Source organism: Lissotriton vulgaris, chromosome 2_1 (assembly GCF_964263255.1).
Source record: "Lissotriton vulgaris chromosome 2_1, aLisVul1.2, whole genome shotgun sequence".
In the NCBI taxonomy this organism is placed as follows: domain Eukaryota; kingdom Metazoa; phylum Chordata; class Amphibia; order Caudata; family Salamandridae; genus Lissotriton; species Lissotriton vulgaris.
In genome coordinates this window covers 148,679,767-148,700,363 of record NC_141687.1, presented here as the reverse complement: position 1 = coordinate 148,700,363, position 20,597 = coordinate 148,679,767, and the positions used below count along the sequence as shown (strand labels likewise).

At 48.7% G+C, this 20,597-nt stretch overlaps 1 protein-coding gene across 4 annotated transcripts in view; it reads left to right on the top strand.

Annotated features, from left to right (window-relative positions):
* The window catches only part of GTF2I (general transcription factor IIi), a 1,434,650-nt gene that overhangs the window by 539,997 nt on the left and 874,056 nt on the right, over positions 1-20,597 (top strand). For all 4 annotated transcript variants that reach the window (XM_086954596.1, XM_086954597.1, XM_086954594.1 and 1 more), the window contains one exon: positions 5,078-5,261. In XM_086954596.1, the coding sequence (XP_086810722.1) occupies positions 5,078-5,261 (184 nt within the window). The remainder of the gene's footprint in view (positions 1-5,077; positions 5,262-20,597) is intronic.

Below are 20,597 nucleotides of genomic sequence, written 5' to 3'. Positions count from 1 at the left end.
CTTGATAGTACATGTCATCAAAGAACCCTGCACTTGGAGCCAAATTACAACCCACATATATCATCATATTCGTTGACTATAATGACTATATGGGATTGATGTAAAATTGGGCTGAGTTGGTAATACAATCTGCTCAACGCAGAAGCGGATCCCTATAATAAGGTCCAAGGAATATCATCATTCAATCCCCCTTTGTCTGACTGAAGCTAATAAATCCACTTTTGTTCCTTTAAGAAAAGGTACCCCGACACATCACTTATGTGGCCAGGTATGTACGGCTTCTCCAGGACAGTCCATTGGAAGTCCGTTTCAAGATGTGCCTGCTCCAAGAAATGTCTTGTGAGTTTTGTGTGTTTTTTACAACGGAAGGAGCTCTTATGCTCTAGCATTCTCGTGCGGACTTTTCGGGTAGTCATGCCCACATATTGTGTGGAACAGGGGCATGTCAGCATATAAATTAAGTTGGTGCTGTTGCAGTTACTAAAATTACGCCTATTTGTACCTATATCTATCTTGCTTGTGTGTTTTGTCTGCGGACAAACCGAGCAGGTACCGCAAGGATGGTGCCCAACCACAGGAGGGAGATTCCATAGGGTTTCGTCAAGTTTCTTAAGGGTCTCTTTGGGGCGTGTGTGTACAAGCCGGTTTCTGAAATACGCTGTCCTTATGTGATACATACACTCAGAGATCCTGTGGACTCGGCATGACAGTGCAGCTTTATAATTAAGCTGGTAGGCCCCTTGTGTTTTGTGTGTTATACAAGACTGTTTTGGTGACGGGGGCACTTGGGCTATGACGAGTGATAGGGATATTGCACTTAGACGGGGGTGCACGGGCGGGTTTAGGTGAATGCTTGGCTCTGACAGAGGAGATGGTCAGAATAGTGTAGATGGTTGGTTACTCGGAGATGCAAGTTGAGGAAGGGTGGCGTTCAAAGGCTTGTGTGGATTAATGATGGTTGGCTATACTGGGGTGTGGGGGCGAGGTGCATCTCGTGGGAAGGTGATTTTTCCTGAGGAGTAGAGGTGTAAGGAAAAGTTGAGATCTTGGAGCTTAAAAGTGAAATGGTAGCTACAAGCTCGGAGATGGAGGTGATAAGAGAGCCTAGCTTATTTTCCAGAGAGAGTAGGGCAGAGCACAGAAGGTTGTGTGGCTCCATGGAAACAGGAGGGGGTAAAATTGGTGGTGAAGACAGGGCAGGATGAGGACAGGAGGAGAGTTTGGGTCTAGGGTTCATAGGTGGGGAAATGTGGAGGTTGTGAACGGGAGTTGGTGTATCAGAGGTGCAGGGGGTTGTCTTTGTTGGCGTTGCAAGAAGGAAAGGAATTAAGGACACATTTAGGGGGAGATGGGTGCGGCTCAATGCGGTGAGGTAGAAGGAGAGGGGAGGACTTATAGGAAAGTAGGAGGTTAGGGCGGAAAGGAGGGGCAGGTGGTTGGAGCGGTCCTGTCAGCTAGGCGAGGTGGCTGTGGGGGAACGGGCATCTGGCAGAGTGAGGGGCGTTGGGAGAAAGGGAAGTTGAAGAAAGGAAATGGTTCTGCTGGGCACGAGGGAGGGAAATGGAAAGGGTTACCAAGGGGGGAGGGGGGGTAGCATAGAAATGCTGGAGGAGTGGGGGGAAATGCAATGGGTTTGTGGAGAAATCTGGGTAAATAGCGAGGAGAGGAGGTGGTGGAGAATAGGGGTAGAGGGAGGAATAAGGGGTGCGTAAGGAAGGTTAACTGGGGGAGAAGGTTGGAGAAGAGGTGGACTAAAAAGGGGGGTGGCAGGTAAAAATAGGTGGGAGGAGATGAGATTAGAGTACCGGGACGGTGCAGATTGGACGAGGAGCGAATTAGCTAGAGGTAAGGCTGAAGTGATGAAGGGGAGGGTGTACTGTGGGCGGGGTAGGAATGTGAGAGGAGGGCACAGGAGAGGGGGTGGGTTGATGGCTGACCTGTGCTTCTCGGGGTGCAGCCTATTAGAGTGTGGGGGGGGTCAGGGGAGGAGAAAGGGAGTAATGGGTGGAGCTAGATGAAGAGTCAGGGGATGACCCAGTCGCAGAAGAGGGGAGTATGGAGGGGGAAGAGGTGGTCAAAGAGAGAGAGACAGCTGTCTTTGCCTTGGATCATGACAGTACTGTTGTTTTAGAGTGAGATAGTAAGGGAGCCGTTGAAACCCGCAGATGGGGACATTTTTAGTTGTTTCCCATGAGGGATAGAGGAGGAGGAGGTGATGTTAAGGAAATTATATAAGCTGTTGGACCAAAAAGGGAATCAGGGAAATGTTCAATAGTGTTATGCTTCAATCGTTTTACTGAAGCTTTCGTCTGGTTGGGAGGATAAATGATTTTGTAGCAGTTAATTCCAGCCTTAACTCGAGTGTTGGCCATATTGGGACAATGAGGAGGAGGAGGGTGGGGGGGGGGGGGTAAGAGAAGGGTGTTACTAGGAAAGCAGTGGTGAGGAGAAGTAAAAGGACATAAAGGGGGCACATATTCCAGACGTCGAGTGAAGATAACTGAACTAATGTGCCGTCCGGGAGGTGACGTGATTGGGCACAGATCGTTAGCAGAAGAAGATAGAGGGCTTGGAAGTCTCTGTGATTCCGCTGGTAATTGTTGGACCCTTCAACTAGGTATACATGATGCCACCTGGTACTAGATGATCTTTACAAAAGGAATTGTTTACATATGACGGGGCCAACTGGACCACTTTTAGGACCATCACAAAGCAAATTTAGTAAAAGTAAAACAGATCATAAACGAGCACCCAGTATCCACTGGTGGTCCCTCTACTTAGCATCAGCCTGTAGCAAAAACTACATTCGGCACCAACCACCTCGTACGGCCATAATCTCAACAGATTAATATTGGACCCTAATCTCCTGAGATTCACTAGCATCAGGGGCATAAAGCACAGGGTGGAACAAAATATCACTAGCATAACCAAAATATGCAAGACAACCACCTCATCATGAAACCACCTTTAGAGGTACTCAGAACAGCGTGCGTAAATCTTACTACTTGAAAAACATTTCATACTACATGAAAAACATTTTCTAGCACCACAACATCGTACTTGGGCCTGAAGCCCTGTATCCAGAATGTCAGCTGGCACTAAGTGCTGCGCAGCTTTGAGGGAATGGGGCGAAGTAATGCATCTCACTGCTAACTCAATCAGAACTGTCCCCACATATAGTGGCCTAAACGGTGCAGCTGGCACTACTTGCTGCACAGCTGTTAATGGCCTAAACGGTGCAGCTGGCACTAACTGCTGCGCAGCTGTAAAAGGCCTAAACGGTGCAGCTGGCACTACTTGCTGCGCAGCTGTAAATGTGGGAGAGGCCGCCAGGGCACTCAGTGTCCTTTAAGTAGATAGGAAGAAACGTTGCACCTGCCCGCGCTGTTGTTGCACTTGATCTATTGACCGATGGTAATGGTTTATCAGTAGCACATGGGTGATGTTAAGAGGAGAGTTCCTGAACTAGATCTGTGGGATAATGTCAATTAGCCCACTCCAAGATGGCCCCCAAATGCAGAGGGTGGAACCAGCCCATTTCACTCTCTATGCATGAGTGAATGAAGGCAAGGAAGTGCTGGCAGGCTCCCAGGCGAGGGGGTCAGCATAGGGGTGAACCAGGGCTGTGAACCAATAGCAACTTGGCATTGATCTGGACTCCACAATCTTTAATTATTTAACTGATATCACTACCATTGCTGTTGGTTTTATTTCCTTTGCAAGCTCCAACACTAGATCCATCAGAACACATATCCTACGCAACTTACGCTACAGTATAGCAGCTCCGAGCAGACTAGCCAAAGGGGTAACGTCTGGTTTCAATCATAGGACGTTGGTTTTCCTTTTAATAAGCACCCTGTTCGTTCCAGGTGGCTAGCAACCTTGCTGTTGTGACTGTGTGTTATGTATTTAAAGTAGGGCAATGACACCTGTTACACAACCGTTACGAATCTGCCTTTGTTAGCTTTTCAGAGATCTGAAGATACTATGCCACTCTGTGGCATACTGTTTAAACCGCTTCCATCCCTTAATTCAGTCGGTATTCCAAATAGAAATATCTTATAGTCAGCCGGGAGATTATGCCGCAATTTTGACATCAGGCAAATAGACGCGTAAAGCGTTTAACGAGTCTCTGGGCCAAATTAACAAACACCTCACCGGAGCTCAGATGATGATCCCAGGATGAAACGCTACCCTTCAGCAAGGCACAGCAAGTCCTTGTCGATTCGGGAATACTTATGACAAGCATTCAACACACACTGATAGTGGTCATAGGATGAACCTTCAAATGTAACTTGAAAATCGTTCTTCTGGGGCACGCATAGGACAGTGTGGAGCTTTTGGATGTTCCATACATTGGTGGAGCTAGGCCTTTTATTTGCCAATGAGAACATAGCTCTACAGTGAACAGATACTAAGGCTCCTCCTATTGAAGAATAGTTTCAAGGTATGAATCTGTTGCCAGACTAATTGTTACCTTTTACACCAGATCTGGTTATCGGAGTGCTGCTCCTTTCCAAAATACCAACTGTCATTTAAGACTTGTATGAATTTACATCCTCAGTACGTACCAAAAATATTTTTTTTTTACTAAAAACAAAATGAAATCCACTGCAAAAAAACAAGCTGAGTGATATGGTTAGCTTTGGTCATAACACTGTAAAATGTTTAAGAAAAAATCTCAGGCATTCTCTGAAAAAACAGCTTTTAATGTGAAGCTATGGCTGCATAGCCAAGGCTAAGAATCAAGCATTTTTTTTTTTTAAAGTTAGTCTTCTAACCATAACTCAACTTTAACTTTAGTTTTTCAGATAAAATGTATATGTACATTAACTGTAACCTGCAAAAGTGGCAAATGGTATAGCTCAGGGGCACTTTGAAACTTTCCATTGAAAAGGCATATCTTTAGTTTTCAAATACTTTGCTGCCATCTCACAACTTTTTGCATTTGATGTGTGGAAGAGAGTTGCTACACGTTATAGATAAATTAAGGAAACTGTAAATTGAAATTAACCTTACCTTGTTAGTCCAAATTAAATTCATTTTCACTGACTTTAAGATTTCTTTTCTTCTAAAGCTCAAGCTATAAATGCATCTGGTCCAGTGTCCATTCCATATCCACTTTTCCAGTCAAATTCTGATGACCTATTTGTTGAAGGTTTGCCAGAAGGAATTCCTTTCCGAAGACCATCTACCTATGGAATACCACGTCTCGAAAGAATTCTACTAGCAAAGGAGAGGATACGGTTTGTGATTAAAAAGTAAGTACTGGTCAAACGTAAGCCTTGCAATGGTTTAATAAAATACGTTGAATAATTCCACATTGTATATTTGATGAGCCGAAGATTTTAGTATGATCCGTATGATCAGGTTTGTTACCTCTATAGCCTAAATTTGACCTGTAATCCTAGGATCATGTAAAATGGGAAATAGTAGTCTGATGGTTATTCCTTAAAAGATCTTTACCCGGAGCCAGGTTGAATCTGGATTGTTTTCTTGAGCATTGTTGTGCCATCAGCTCTGTTGCGCTGTATGTTTTTCCCAGAGACTACACTGGAAGTGCTCTGCTATCGACTCTTAAAGTGCCCGCAAGATTTCTCTAGTTGTTTCCTATGTGTAGAGGGCTTTACAGAGCTCCCCTGTTTATGCATGTTGTTGTTTGGGTGTTATGGGACCCATCGGAGTCTTGCATGAAGGCATCTACTAAATGATCTTTAATACCTGTGATGTAGGGAAAGACCATGATTAAACGCATGTTACATGTTTACTGAGATGCGCCTATGGCTGTTAAAGTAAGAAAAGCTTTTAAGGCCTTTCTGAAGGGAGAAAACAGACTATATCTTCTATATATAATAAATACATTAAGGAGAAACATTGCAAATACATTGTCCTTCTCTTGAAGAGAAGTTTAGAATGAAGTCTAGGGTACAGGTACTCTTCTCTTCAGGTGTTTCAGGAGAATAAATGAAAACAGGAGTTCTTACTTTTTTCTACAGAGGAACTTGTTCAGGCGTTACAGCTATATCATCCCCTTTTGCAGTGCAAAAGCCTGTGCCCTCTGGAGCCATATGTCTGGTTGTTGTTACATCGGCTGAATCTCTTAGACTTCTCTTCTGGTCTCCATTGATTTATCATTCACTTTTCATTAATTAATCCTCCTTCGTAAGGACACTGTACTTTGAGGACTTTCTTATTTTTTTATTGAGAATATCTTTACGGATTGATGTGAATGCTCTTCAAATGATGCTGTATAAATCATTAGATGAAATTGGGCACATACATCTTTATAGATTTACTTTTAAATTGTAAGCAAAGCAAGTTTAAATGGATGTAAGTGCACTCTGGTATACTGCCAGTCCAGGGCCCTGTATTTTTGTCTTGATATGTTTCATGCATGGTCCTGAGAGCAAGTTGCCTTCGCAGACTTGGTCTAATAAAACTGTATATCAGAGAGTCTCAGAAAAGCACAGCAGCCAATTCAATCCATAATTCAATTGCTGTCAACGTTGAGTCTTATTCTGAACATCAAGAAATCCAATCATTATCTTTCAATTGATATCTTATTTCTGGATTCCATGATGTCCACATTTCAAGGGTTGACCTATCCTTCCTCAGAAAGAGGGAAACGCACATTTTTTTCTTTTTAGCTTTTTCAATTACATCTCAGACTGTAAATATCGGAAAACTCAGAATTTTATGTTGCTGTCTTCCTGCATGCTACTTCTTACACAGTGCTTTTTTTGAGGCAAGTTGATGGGGATTGAGAAGTTTTCGTCATGGTGACGCTGCATTTAAGAAAATCAATTAATTGATAGCAGAGAAGCAGCACTTAAAAAAGTTTAAATCCATACTCTCTGTCCACTGAACTTTCTTGTGCCGTATGTGTCATTCATTTTTTGTAGAAATGAATTGCAGGCCTGGCATGTACGTTTCTTCTGATCCCCATTAGCAGACAGCTTCTACAACCTGTTGGAGTAGTCCAGGTCCACCTCTCACAGGTGAAAAGTTCTCAGGTGAAGATTTGTACTAACTGTAGGACATCTATGTACTGTTGGCCGCTGTGGACTCTATACTTCAGTATAGGCCTATGTCAAGCACGTTCCAACCATTGACATTGTCTGCACAGATGCGCTAACCGGATACTAAACGATCAATCATGAATTGGAGATTGACAAGCAAAAACCTATCGCCGTTATTTGAGTGCTGGGGAGCCCACATTAGCATCTTTTCATGACTTAACCGAATAAATGCCATGTTTACTAGCAGATGCCCAGGATGTTAGCGGGTAACCTTTTCAACCAGCTGGTTCAGCGCTTTTCTTTTTTCACTCTAATTCCATTGAACTCCAGTGAATTATGCTGCATGAAGAGAAACACCTTGCTTAATGAATCTCATAATGCCATCAGGGTTCAGACAACACTGGTTCTCTATCAAGGTATCTTCCTTAGTATTCATAAACACTGAATACTTAACATTTGAAATAGAGGGGGAAAAAAACCTCAAAAAGTGAAACAAAATAAAAATGCCCATAAAGAGTCACTTGCTTATCGTTTTTTATCCTTCAAGGCAAAAAGAAAATATCGAACTCAATTTTATTCTTAGAAATATTTATAAGAATACCACAGTGAGGCTGCAGTGAAAACGCAGCAGTGAAAATTTTTATTTCCTAGTTTTAAGCACAGAAAAATGAAAACATTTTCAGTAGGCAACCCTTCTTCACTGGGGATGAGGAATGGTTGTTTCTGAATTTAACGGACTTGGACAACCAGGACTGCGAAGCATTTGATCGAACTCTACAATCAATTCTCTTTTAATGGAACTTACTCTACTTTCCACCCAAATCCAAGGCTGCTTTTTTTTTTTTTAGATAATTTAGGCCACTTTTTAGCTCGTAAAGTTGAACACTCCAATTTTACAGCAGTAGGGGACTTTAACTTCCATCTGGAAAATTTTGCCGATCCATATACAAAAGCACTTATTGATCAGATGGCTAGTGCAGGGCTGTGTTATGTTAATGGGTTTATTAAGTGCAACAGCTGCCCCAGCACAGAGGCGTCCCGAACATAAAAGGCCCAGGACCTACGAAATGGGGAAGAGAAAGGTTTTTAGAGACTTCCTAAATTCGAGGTAGTTAGTGATCCCTTGAACATGGGCCGGTAAAGATTTCCAGAGAGTGACTGCTGTATTCTGAAAAGAACGACCACCAGCATGAACTCTCCGGACTCTAGGAACCACCACTAGATGTTGTCCCATAGAGCGGAGCTGGCGAGAGGGACATAAGGTAAAAGCAGGTCAGTCAAGATTTTAGGAGATGCTGGTTTCAGAGTTTTAAAGGCTATACAAAGTGCTGTTAACTTGTTTTGGATTCCACTCATACCGCTGTACACTGCTTAGACAGGATTTTTTTGATAACTCTGACCTAAGATGGTCCGGATCTTTGCCTATGATCTGGTCTGATCCTAAGGCAGTCTTAAGTGATATACTATTGCCTCAAACAAAAGTTTTAAAGTTCCTTTCATTTTTATTTTATTTTTTAAACTTGATTTTTCCAGTTTATAGATCATAAACAATAACACACAACTGGCATCCATTGTATGTACGCAGATAGACGACCTCATTAGCGGCACTTAGGACTACAGGCGGCATCAGGGAGGGAACGTACTCATGGGGAAGGGATACAAAAGCACAGTGAGAAAGAGCCAGGCATGACAGTGCTACAGGCAGTGAAAATCACTGGGGTCCGCGCCACTGCTCCCCGTCAGACACAGACCCAACAGGCGCGTCCAACCCACCACTTCCACTTTCAGCCGTGTCACATGAGGACGGCTCCTCTTCCGCCAGCCCCGATGCATACATTACGCGCCAGGCCATTAGATCATCCTGCAATTTCTCATCCCTCCGAGTGAGTTGCATGTGATTTTCCTCGGCAAATTACCACTCCCTTACATCCCTGAGCCAAGTGGATACCTCCAGGGCCCTTCGCCCCATCCAAGTTATTGCCACCCTGCGCCTGGCTAGCACCAACATTAATTGCTGGCATTTGTACGAAAGTTTATTTTTCTTGGGCTTCCGGACCAGTGCCAGCAGGCAATGCAGGGGCTCAAGCACCAACCGGAGGCCCGCGGCTGCGACTATTCGCTCGACCACCCCCACCCAGAATTGCCTAACCAAAGGGCAGTCCCAGGCTAAGTGCAGGAAGCCCGCTTCCTCAGCGTGACATCTAGGGCATCTGTCTCCCCTATCCTCATAGATGCGCGTCAATGATACTGGGGTTAGGTAGGTGCGGTGTAGAAAATTGAAGTGCGTCAGTTTAAACCTTGCATTGCATGAGACCTTGCGTGAGGGTACCTATGCGCGTCCATTGTCCCTGGTCCAGCGGAGCGCCGAGATCTGCCTCTCAGGCTGCCCGGGATGGCGGCACCGGAGGGGTTGAGTCCCGTTTCATGGCCTTATAGAGTAGTGAAATCAGCCTACGCCCCTAGCCACAGGAAAGGAGGATGTCCAAAGTGTGTGTCAGTGGTGGTGCGTCTGGGTACTGGGGCCAGGTGACCTTTGCCACCTCCTGGAGTACTCTGAAATGTAGGTATTGGCCCCGCCCAAGACTAAAGGCCTCTTCCGCCTGCTCATAAGTAAGAAAGGACTCATTAGGGTAAAGGTCAGCTAGAACTTCGCAGCCTCCCTCCCTCCAGGAACAAAAGGACATGTACTACCCCATATCGATGAAGGGGGCCAGTATCCAAATCGGGAGCTCCCTGTGAAAGGATGCCCTCCGCAAGACTCTCTCCACAAACCGCTGCCATATACCAGCCGTGTGTCGCACCACATATGGAAGGGACGTGTCCGCCCCCTTATCCTGTATCAGGGCAACCTGTAGCGTTTGGGTATCCGCCCTACCAGAGGGGAAGCGCGTCTCCCAATTGTCAGTGTCTGTAAACCAATGGGCCGCATGTTGCAACTGGGCCGCATAATAGTTTATGTGGAAGCGCGGGGCTTCAAGGCCCCCCTCCACGTAGCTGCGGACAACGGTGTGCAGAGCCACCCTACTGCGTCGGCCCACCCAGAGCAGGGACGTGAGAAGTATTAAGAGTGCGGAAGACTCGTGGTGGGAGCGGACACCGCCAGTTCTGGAGGACATATAACGCCCTAGGCAGCATCACCATCTTGGCGACGGCCAGTCTTCCCAACAACAAGAGTGGTAGAGAACTCCAGAAAGACACTGACTGCTGTAGGGACGCGAGTATACGATCCACATTCTGGGCTAACGCCTGCGTGTCCGTCGGAGCCATCCGTATGCCAAGATAACGGAACCCTTCCCTCTCCCAGCGCAGCCCGAGGTCAGGTAGGTCTCCCAAGGGCACCAAGTCCAACCCAGCCAGTGAGAAGATCAGGGACTTATGGCGGTTGAGTCGTAGCCCCGACACCTCCCCAAAGCTGCAGAGGGGCTCAGCTCATGCTAGGGCACCCTCTCACATAAAACCAAGCACTCAGCTTCCATGATTGTTGAGGCCTACCATAGGAGTGACTTATAAGTGTATATGTGTCTATATGTAAAGGTAGATATAGGTATACTATATCTAAGTAAGGGATGATTACACCACCTTACCCAAGCTGACTGATCAGCCTGTGGTGTCAGTTTGGAGGGCCAGTCAGGGATGGCATAATACATGCTGCAGCCCCTGGTAGGCCTTGGATGCACCTATGCCCTGGGTACCTATGGTACACTATACAGGGGCTCAGAGAGGTGACCCAATACCCAATCCGGTATGTACCTAAAGTACATGGTATCAATTTAGAGAGAGAACAGCTGGGCTGTGGGTCTGATTAGCAGGCCACAGCCACATTAAAGTCGAAAAACCAGAGAATCACAGCAAAAAGTGGCGGTGTCCTACTCTCCTGCAACATCTACATCTATGAGACGTGCACAGACCGCGCATAATTATTATAGTGTTTGTCTTGATTGAAGATTCCTACGATGGCGAACTAGGTCAGCAAGTGACCTTGTCTTCCAGATAGTGAGTTCAGAATTGCTGGTGAAGCCCAACTAGTCTTTCATCTGGTTGTTGTTACTACCCTGCTCCAACGTTTCCCAAACTCCAAACCAGCACCCCGTGAATCTACACATTGCAGCAGGTCTTATCCAGGGCATGAAGAAATATGAAATATATATATATAACTCAATCTTCAAAACCAGATTGATCATTTACAAAGCCATCGGAGCTAATAGCCCCATATTCTTGCTGACTAGCTCACCATTACTATTATAATAGTTTTTATAGCTCGAACTAGACCCGAAGATATCTGGGATCAGAGCGCTTTACACAAGTACTAGTTTCGTTACAGATGAACACATTAATGTTTATTGTTAGGCACAGGGAGATTAAGTGGTTTGCTCAGAATCACAGGATGTTGAGCGCCATTGCCGAGAATGGGTATTCCATGCATCACACTCTACTAAGCAGCCTGCAGGATCTGTCCCATCCACGCCTGAAGATAGAGCATCTAAGAGGATGGAGCTATCTGCTAAAAATGTATTTTCTATATCAATCAATCAAAGCATTTATATAGCGCACTACTCACCCAGAGGGTCTCAAGGCGCTAGGGGAGGGGGGTCCGCTACTGCTCGAACAGCCAGGTCTTGAGTTGCTTCCTGAAGGCGAGGTGGTCCGGGGTCAGGCGGAGGCGGGTCGGGAGGGAGTTCCATGTCTTGGCGGCGAGGTAGGAGAAGGACCGTCCCCCTGTGGTGGCTCTTCGGATGCGGGGGACGGCGGCGAGGGCGTGGCCGGTCGATCGAAGCTAGCGTTTGGGAGCGTAGAAGTTGAGGCAGCTGTTGAGGTATCCTGGGCCTTGGTTGTGTAGGGCTTTGTGTGCGTGGGTGAGGAGTCGGAAGGTGATTCTCTTGTTGACCGGGAGCCAGTGCAGGTCTCTCAGGTGTCCGGAGATGTGGCTGCGACGGGGGATGTCCAGTATGAGTCGTGCTGAGGCGTTCTGGATCCTCTGGAGTCTCTTCTGGAGTTTGGCGGTGGTTCCGGCGTAGAGGGAGTTGCCGTAGTCCAGGCGGCTGGTGACGAGGGCCTGGGTGACCGTCTTCCTGGTCTCGGTGGGGATCCACCGGAAGATCTTACGTAGCATGCGCAGGATGTTGAAGCACGACGAGGAGACGGCGTTGACTTGTCTGGTCATGGAGAGGGAGGAGTCCAGGATGAAGCCCAGGTTGCGTGCGTGGTCTGTTGGTTTGGGTGCGCTGCCTAGGGCGGGGGGCCACCAGGAGTCGTCCCAGGCGGAGGGTGAGGATCCCAGGATGAGGACTTCCGTCTTGTCCGAGTTCAGTTTCAGGCGTCTGTTCTTCATCCATTCGGCTACCTCTTTCATCCCTTCGTGAAGGTTGGCTCTGGCGGTGGGGGGGTCGTTGGTGAGGGAGAGAATCAGCTGGGTGTCATCGGCGTAGGAGATGATGTTGAGGTTGTGCTGGTGTGCGATGTCTGTGAGGGGGCTCATGTAGACGTTGAAGAGGGTTGGACTGAGCGAGGAGCCTTGAGGAACGCCGCAGATGACTTAGGTGGCTTCAGATCTGAACGGGGGGAGGCGGACTCTGTGTCCTTCCGGCGAGGAAGGAGATGATCCACTCCAGTGCCTTCTCCTGGATTCCGACGTTGCTGAGTCGCTGCACTAGTGTACGGTGGCAGACAGTGTCGAAGGCCGCGGAGAGGTCTAGGAGGATGAGGGCCGCTGTTTCTCCGTTGTCAAGCAGAGCTCGGATGTCATCGGTGGCTGCGATCAGGGCGGTCTCGGTGCTGTGGTTGGCCCGGAAGCCAGACTGCAAGGAAACTGGAGCAGCAAGATGGGGCGGTAGTTCTTGAGGTCGGTGGGGTCGGCTGATGGCTTCTTTAGTAGAGCGCTGAGTTCGGCGTGCTTCCAGCTCTCCGGGAAGGTAGCGGTGTCGAAGGAAGTGTTTATGATGTCCCGCAGGTGGGGTGCGATGACAGCGTCGGCCTTGTTGAAGACGTGGTGAGGGCAGGGGTCGGTAGGAGATCCGGAGTGGATGGAGGTCATCGTGCGGACGGTGTCTTCGGTGCTGATCGGAGTCCAGGCGCGGAGGGTGGTGGTGGGGGGCGGTGGTTCGGTCGAGGCGTGCGTCGGTTGAGTGCTGAAGCTGTTGTGTATGTCCGCGATCTTGTTGTGGAAGTAGGAGGCGAGGGAGCTGCAGAGGTCTTGCGAAGGGGTGATGTCGTTGTTTCCGGCGTTGGGGTTGGAGAGCTCTTTAACGATGTTGAAGAGTTCCTTGCTGTTGTGTACGTTGTTGTCCAGTCGTTCCTTGACTGCGGTTTTCTTGGTGGCATGGATGAGTTGGTGGTGTTTTCGGGTGGGGAGCTTGAGGGCAGTCATGTTGTCCGGTGTTGGGTCTCTGCGCCAGGTTCTCTCGAGGGCTCGGCAGTTCTTCTTGGAGCTCTTGAGTTCGTCGGTGAACCATGGGGCTTTCTTGCTACCGGGTCTGCTAGGCGGGGTCTTCAGAGGGGCGAGGTCGTCTGCGCAGTTGCTGATCCACTTCGCGAGGTTGGTGGCCGCCTGGCTTGGGTTCGTTGCGCTGGTGGGAGGGTACATGCTCAGGGAGGTCGCCAGCTGGTCGGCTATGATCTTGTTCCAGCTTCTGCGTGCAACCTGTTGCTGGTGGTGGTGGATCGTGGTCCTTCTGAAGCTGAAGTGGACGCAGCTGTGGTCCGTCCAGTGGAGTCCTGTGGCGTGGCTGAAGGCGATGTCCTTGCTGGATGAGAAGACGGGGTCGAGTGTGTGTCCGGCGTAGTGGGTGGGGGTGGTGACCAGCTGCTTGAGTCCCAGGTTTGCGAGGTTGTCCAGCAGGGTGGTGGTGTTGCGGTCGTTGTTGTTCTCCAGGTGGAAGTAGTCAGCGGAGAGGAGGGCGTGCGGGCTGATGCAGTCGGCGATGTCTTCGCTGAATTGCGTGCGTGGTCCCGGGGGTCTGTAGATGAGGGTGCCTCTGAGGGTGGTCTTGGGGTTGATGTGGACCTGGAAGTGCAGGTGCTCGGCGGGTGCGAGGGTGTCGTCGGTGTTGGTCGTGATGTGGATGGTGTTCCTGTGGATGATGGCGATGCCTCCTCCGGTCTGGTTGATGCGGTCCCTTTGGATGATCTTGTAGCCGTCTGGGATGGCGATGGCGATGTCGGGCGCTGAAGAGGCGCTCATCCAGGTTTCCGTGAGGAAGGCGACGTCTGGTGAAGTTGTGCCGAGCAGGTTCCAGAGCTCGACGGCTTGTCTGTGGACGGAGCGGGTGTTGAGCAGGATAATTTCAGGTGGCTGCTGCTGTTGCTCGTCTTGGTCTTGGTTGGTGCTGGAGTAGTGCAGGTCCGGATGCAGGTGAACTTGCAGGAGTTGCAGCAGAAGGGCCCGTGGGTGCGTCTCGGGGTGGCTCGGTAGCATCCTGGGATTCAGCCGGCGTTGAGTGCGTTGAGAGTGGCGGCGTCGTACGTCCGGCGGGTGGGCTGGGGTCTGCGGGGGCCAGGGGTCCTGGCGCTGGGCGCGGTCCAGGCACAGACGGGCGCAGACTGGCTCCCCCTTGGGCGCGTCCGCTGCGCGGTCGCTCTGGGGGCGTCATAAGAAGGGGGACGGTAGGGCGGGTCAGCTGGGCGGCGGGAGCGGCTCGGCCAATGGGCCGGTGGTGGGCGGGGCCTGTGGCGAGCTGCGGCGGGAAACTGGCGAGCGGGCGGCTCTGCTGTGGCTGGACCGCTCGGGAGGCCAGGGGGGCGTCTGCGGCGGGAAAGGCGGCAAGGCTGGCAGGCAGGAGCAGGAGGAGCAAGGGGGTGACCCGGCCTGGTGAGAGGCGCAGCGGTCACTATAGACAGAATGGCTCTGAAATCCACAAATGCGGAGTGCTTGCTGGGTCGAAATATCCATGCTCTGATGGCGTTTGCAGAGGTTTTATCGGACACACAAGCTGCGGCCCGTTAAATCATACAGTCAGGACTTGATACTGCAGACTCTGTTGCTAGAGTTATGGGTTCCTCAGTGGCTAATAGAAGACACGCCTGTCTAAGGGGGCCTGGGTTTTCATCTGATGTACAGGCCACCCTATTGGACTTTCCTTTTGATGGCTTTTGTCTCTTTGGTACCAAAGCAGACTCGGCGCTAAGGTGCTTTAAAAATAATAGACAAGAGAAACTACAGGAGAAGGACCCGTATACCTAGTTGAGACCCAGGTGGAATAATTGCAACAAACCTCTCAATAGGTCACATTTGAGAAGCCAGTTTTTAAGAAATATTAACTTAAATAAGGCAGCTAAGAAAGGGAGACAACCACAGGTGTTCTTTGAATACTTATAGCGATCTATATATGTAAACTCGATATACAACAATAGTCGTCAGCACTATCATTAATATACATTGATGTAACCCTTAAAAAGGGCGTGCACATACATGCTCGTGCAAGAAGTGATCAGCGCTAGTGATACGTGGAAAGCTGGAAAACAAACTGCTAAATAAACGGCGCATTCGAAAATTTTCAAAGCAAGATGGTTACAGAAAAATCATTTTTAACAAGATGGATAGAAAGTATTTACTACAGTCTTTTTGTGTATGCAACCATCAGAGCTCCAGACAATGCGCTGATTGGTCGACAGCTTTTTGACCCATAGGTTTTTAGGTCGTTATCAGGACCGGGTTACAATTTAAATGATGAGTGCTGTGTTGATAGGTTGCCACTCAGCTGGTCAGGAAAAAATCAGGAGGGGTAATCTGTACTTGGGAAGGGGATGAAGTAGTTGCTTATGTGAGGAGAGATGAATCGTGGCAGTGTAGAGGCCAAGGGAGAAGAGGAAGCAGTAGCGTCGCAGCGGCCTGTTAGAGTGCCATTCTGTACCGCATACAATAGTCCAAATCCGTGGGTCCACTGGGCTGTGAAAAAAAACAGACCAGAGTCCTGTTTAGGCAGTTGATAAAGGGATTCCAGTTAGCCAGTGTGAGTCTGTCATAAGTGTATGGGTCCCGGCGGGAAAATCAGTTGGAAAGATAGTAGAGCTACAGCAAGATCATTGGGTTTACAGTCCCAGCCCAGAGGTTTTGGGTACCACATTTTTCGCCGGTTTGGCAAGACTCCTTCCTTTTGGGCCAGGCAGCAGCAGCAAGAGTCGAACCCTACAAATAGGTCGTACAGAGGAAAAGGTGGAGATCGCCTGCGAGGCACAGCTTGGCAGCAAGTATCCTACTTTCCTATTCCCCCAACTGGTACCACAGGGAAGCAACTCCCCCCCCACACCTTTCCAAGGCTGGTGCTCAGAGGACCACCTGATGCTTCAGCAACAGCAAGTTATGTCTTTTCTACAGAAAGGTGCGCTAGAGGTTGTTCCGGGGCAGGAGAGAAGTCAGTGATGCTACTCCGAATACTTCCTGATCCCCAGGCTATGATTTAAATTTTACAGAATAGAACGGCTGTTTCAGTCCTGAAGGTCTTGCGCCTGCTCGGTCTGTTCGTTTCCTGCTTTGCTGTTGGTCAACCATGCACGCTGACACATGAGGGCAATCCAGTAATGCCTCCGCATGCAGTGGTTTCAACACAACGTAGATCTCGAGGAGGTGGTCTGAATCTCCAAAGACACTGCAGCAGAGCTGTTACGGTAGAGTGTTTCGGACTACCTGTCTCAAGGGAAGCTGTTACAACCTCCCCCTCCGGTGGCCACAGTGATAACTGGTGCCTCCGCTCTAGGGTTGGGAACTCTTCTGGGGGATCTGGAGGTCAAAAGCATTTGGGCTCCAGAGGAAAGATTTTCTAGAATTGCAGGAGATAAGTTTGGCTCTCAATGCCTTTCTTCCCTCCCTGTGTGGTCAATTGGTTTAGGTCCTGATGGACAACACTGCAGTGATGTGGTACATAAACAGGAAGGAGTAGGGTCGTATCGTCTCTGCAGAGAGGCTCTGTGACTGTTCCTGGGCTGGTGATAATCAGATTTGTGGGATTACGGATCACCTGCCCGAAGTGCTGAATGTGTGTGTGGACAGTCTCAGTTGGCAGTTCTGGCCGATCACGGGTGGCGTCTCCATCCGGAGGTGGTCCTTCACATTTTCAGGATATGGGTGTTTACTCGGTTGGACCGGTTTGCCACTCACGAGAACGCCCACTTCCGTGTTCTGCAGTCTCCCGTATCCGATACGGGGAGCACATTTCAGTTAGATTTGAGCTCACTGCTTCCTTACGCGTTTCCTCCCAAACCTGTGATTCCTCGAATTTGAGGAAGGTTTGCCAAGTCATATTGATCGCCCCAGACTGGCCAAGAAGGGTGTTGTACACAGACCTCATTTACCTATCTTCGCACCCTCCGCTCCGTCTCCCTGTCAGGGCAGACCTCCTCTCGCAGTCTCAGGTTCTACACCCCTACCTCCAGAGACGGTCATGCCTGCAGATTTTACGGGGTAACCTGATCTCTCTCTCTCTCTCTCTTTCTCTCTCTCTCTCTCTCTCTCTCTCTCTCTCTCTCTCTCTCTCTCTCTCTCTCTCTCTCTCTCTCTCTCTCTCTCTCTCTCTCTCTCTCTTTCTCTCTCTTTCTCTTTCTCTCTCTCTCTCTCTCTCTCTTTCTCTCTCTCCCCTCCCGCCCCCCGTATGTGGTGGATGCATACCCGGTGTGCAACAAGTGCCTATCTCCGGAGCACAATGAGGCCAACTGTCTAGCTTGTGCTCAATTCAGGTCTAAGAAGACGCTTCGAGTTCGACGCGCAGTAAGGCAGACGTTGTCAAAGCCAGCGCCCGACCCGGTAAATATCTTCGATGAAGAAGACGATGAGGTCGTCGAGACTGAGGATCCAGACCAGCAATCTGATCCCGGTTCGGAGCATGACTCCACCTACTATGAAGAAGAAGACGAAGAAAATGTCGAAGATGAAAACGTCGACTAGGTAGGGGACGACGCAACAGCCATCGGAGCTGTCGATGGCGACTCGAGCGATGAACCAGGCCCAACCGTGAGTACGGGGCCCAGTACAAACACTAAAAGACTTCCAGGGGCTCAGGTCGAGGCCTCACCGGAAGGCCTTAGCCAAGATCATGAAAAACATTCTATAGCGGTGCGTCTCAGCCTGGCTAAGAATATAACACACAAGCCATCTGTCGAACATTACCAGTCTCTGGTTAAAACGAAACCAAAAGCCATGGAGTCGAAACTGAAACCGAAACTGCTGGAGACAGTCTTCGGATCGAAAAGTTCGGATCCTTCGGATTCGGCGAAGAAGGGTGTCTGACCGAAGATCGGTACACTGAAGCCATGACTAAAGTTAAGCACGTCGAACCGACGAGGTCGACCTCGACGGACATCGACACAAATAAGGGACTCGAGTCTCAGAAGGTTCTCGATCCGAAGCAACGAGTCAACAGGCCACAATTCGTGAAAGGCCTCGAGCTGAAGACCAAGAGCGGCGCAAAGGAGCACGTTGAGTCGAGGCAGAAGAGTGCGCCTCCAACGCAACAGGTGCAAAAGTCGTCGCAAAGCCTAAAACATATTGGGGAAAAGACTCGGTCGGACCGACGACGACGCCGGCCCCGAAGGTCAGTCAGTCTACAAAGACTATGCCATCGATAAAATCCGGACTGCCCCCAACTGCACGGCCTAAGGCGTTCGAACCGAAAACGGGGATCGAAACGTCCAAGAAGGTGTTGATGGGGAAAAGGAGTCATTCTCTAGAAGAGGAAATTGTGTACCAAGAGCCCTCCTATGATGAGCAGTCAAAGTTACATATCGACCCTGACTCTGGCAGACTTATTATTTATCAGAGGAAGATCAGGCCAGAAAATCCTCTTGAAACATATAAACTTCCACTCAAAAAGAAAAGGGATTCTTCCACATCACCTGTTCTTTTTGAGACTGTAAGGTCCCATTGCCAGGACACTTTTGCATACTCACCCACACGCACTGATGAGGATGTGGGGTATGACTACAATGAGGAATTTAATTATCCTGTGGACACGGATCAGGATGACCAGACTCAAGCCTGGACAGACCCTGTAGACCCGGGGAAGTCACAAACTATTCCTGACACTCATTCTTATCCTGTCAAGACTTCGCCAACAGAGGATACAGCTGCGTTTAACGCATTAATAGAAAGGGCAGCAAACAATCATGATGTGGAGATGCATGCTGACCCAATTGAAGAAGACTTCCTATTTGACACTTTCTCCACTTCAGAGAAATCAGTCAAGACATTGCCAATGTTGAAAGGTGTCCTTAAACACGCAGGAGACATTTTCAAAGAAACCACAAGAGCAAGGGTTGTTAACCCTAGAATCGAAGAAAATAGACCAGCACCTGTGAACCCTACATATATAAAGGGACAGCTGCCATTGGACTCTTTGGTGGTATCTAATGCTCGTAAGTGTGCCAACTCACAAACCACTGGTGATGCTCCTTCTCCAGACAAGGAGTCTAAGATATTAGAGGCTTGTGGAAAAAATGTGGCTGCTCAAGCAGCTAATATATGGAGAATTTCTAATACACAAGCCCTATTAGCCAGATATGATAGGGCTCACTATGACACACTAGAGCAACTGCTACAACATTTGCCTGATGTCTACAAGGAGGGAGCAGAAACACTGATACAAGAGGGAAAACTCATATCTAACGCATCCAATAAATGTGCGCTACACGCAGCAGACACCTCAGCCAGGGCCATCAATACAAGTGTCATGCTCAGGAGACATGCGTGGTTACGCATCTCTGGATTTAAACCTGAGATTCAAACCACTTAATTAAATCAGCCTGTCAACCCTGATTATTTATTTGGTCCTGATGTGGACACAATATTAGAGAAGAATAAAAAGGACACAGAGACAGCTAAGTCTATGGGTGCCTTGCAGTCACAACAATTCAGAGGAGGCTCCTTTCGTCGCTCCGGTAACAGAGGAGCTACACGAGGCCAGGCATCCCAGCAGACTCCATACAATAAAGGGAGCACGCAGACCACCTATAGTAAAAACAATAGAGGTGGATACCGTGGCAACAGCAACAAAGGCAGAGGACAAGGGAAGAACACCAGATCCTCCGCCAATACTAAACAGTGACGTCTTGTCACTGCCCCCAGACCATGTAACACCGGTCGGGGGACGATTACAGCAGTTCCTGCCTGTCTGGGAGAGCATTACCACAGACAGGTGGGTGAGACAACTTATCCAGTACGGCTATTGTCTAGAGCTAACCTCCACTCCACCCAACATACCCCCAAGACACCGTCCTATGTCTGCAGAGCACATACACTTATTGCAGCAAGAGGTCATCAGCATGCTGCAAAAAGGGGCCATAGAACTCGTACCTATAGAACAACAGGGAACAGGGGTATACTCGCTGTACTTCTTAATCCCCAAAAACTCACCACCAACTGATCCGAAAAGCCAAGAAAACAGCATTCAAGGATCGACTTGACAACAACGCCCACAACAGCAAGGAACTTTTCAACATCGTCAAGGAATTTTCCAACCCCTCGGCCAACTCCAACGACATCACCCCCTCTCAAACCCTCTGCGACTCCCTAGCCTCTTTTTTCCACAACAAGATTGCTGACATCCACAACAGCTTTGACAACCAACCCGGAAGCCAACCCACCCTACCATCTGC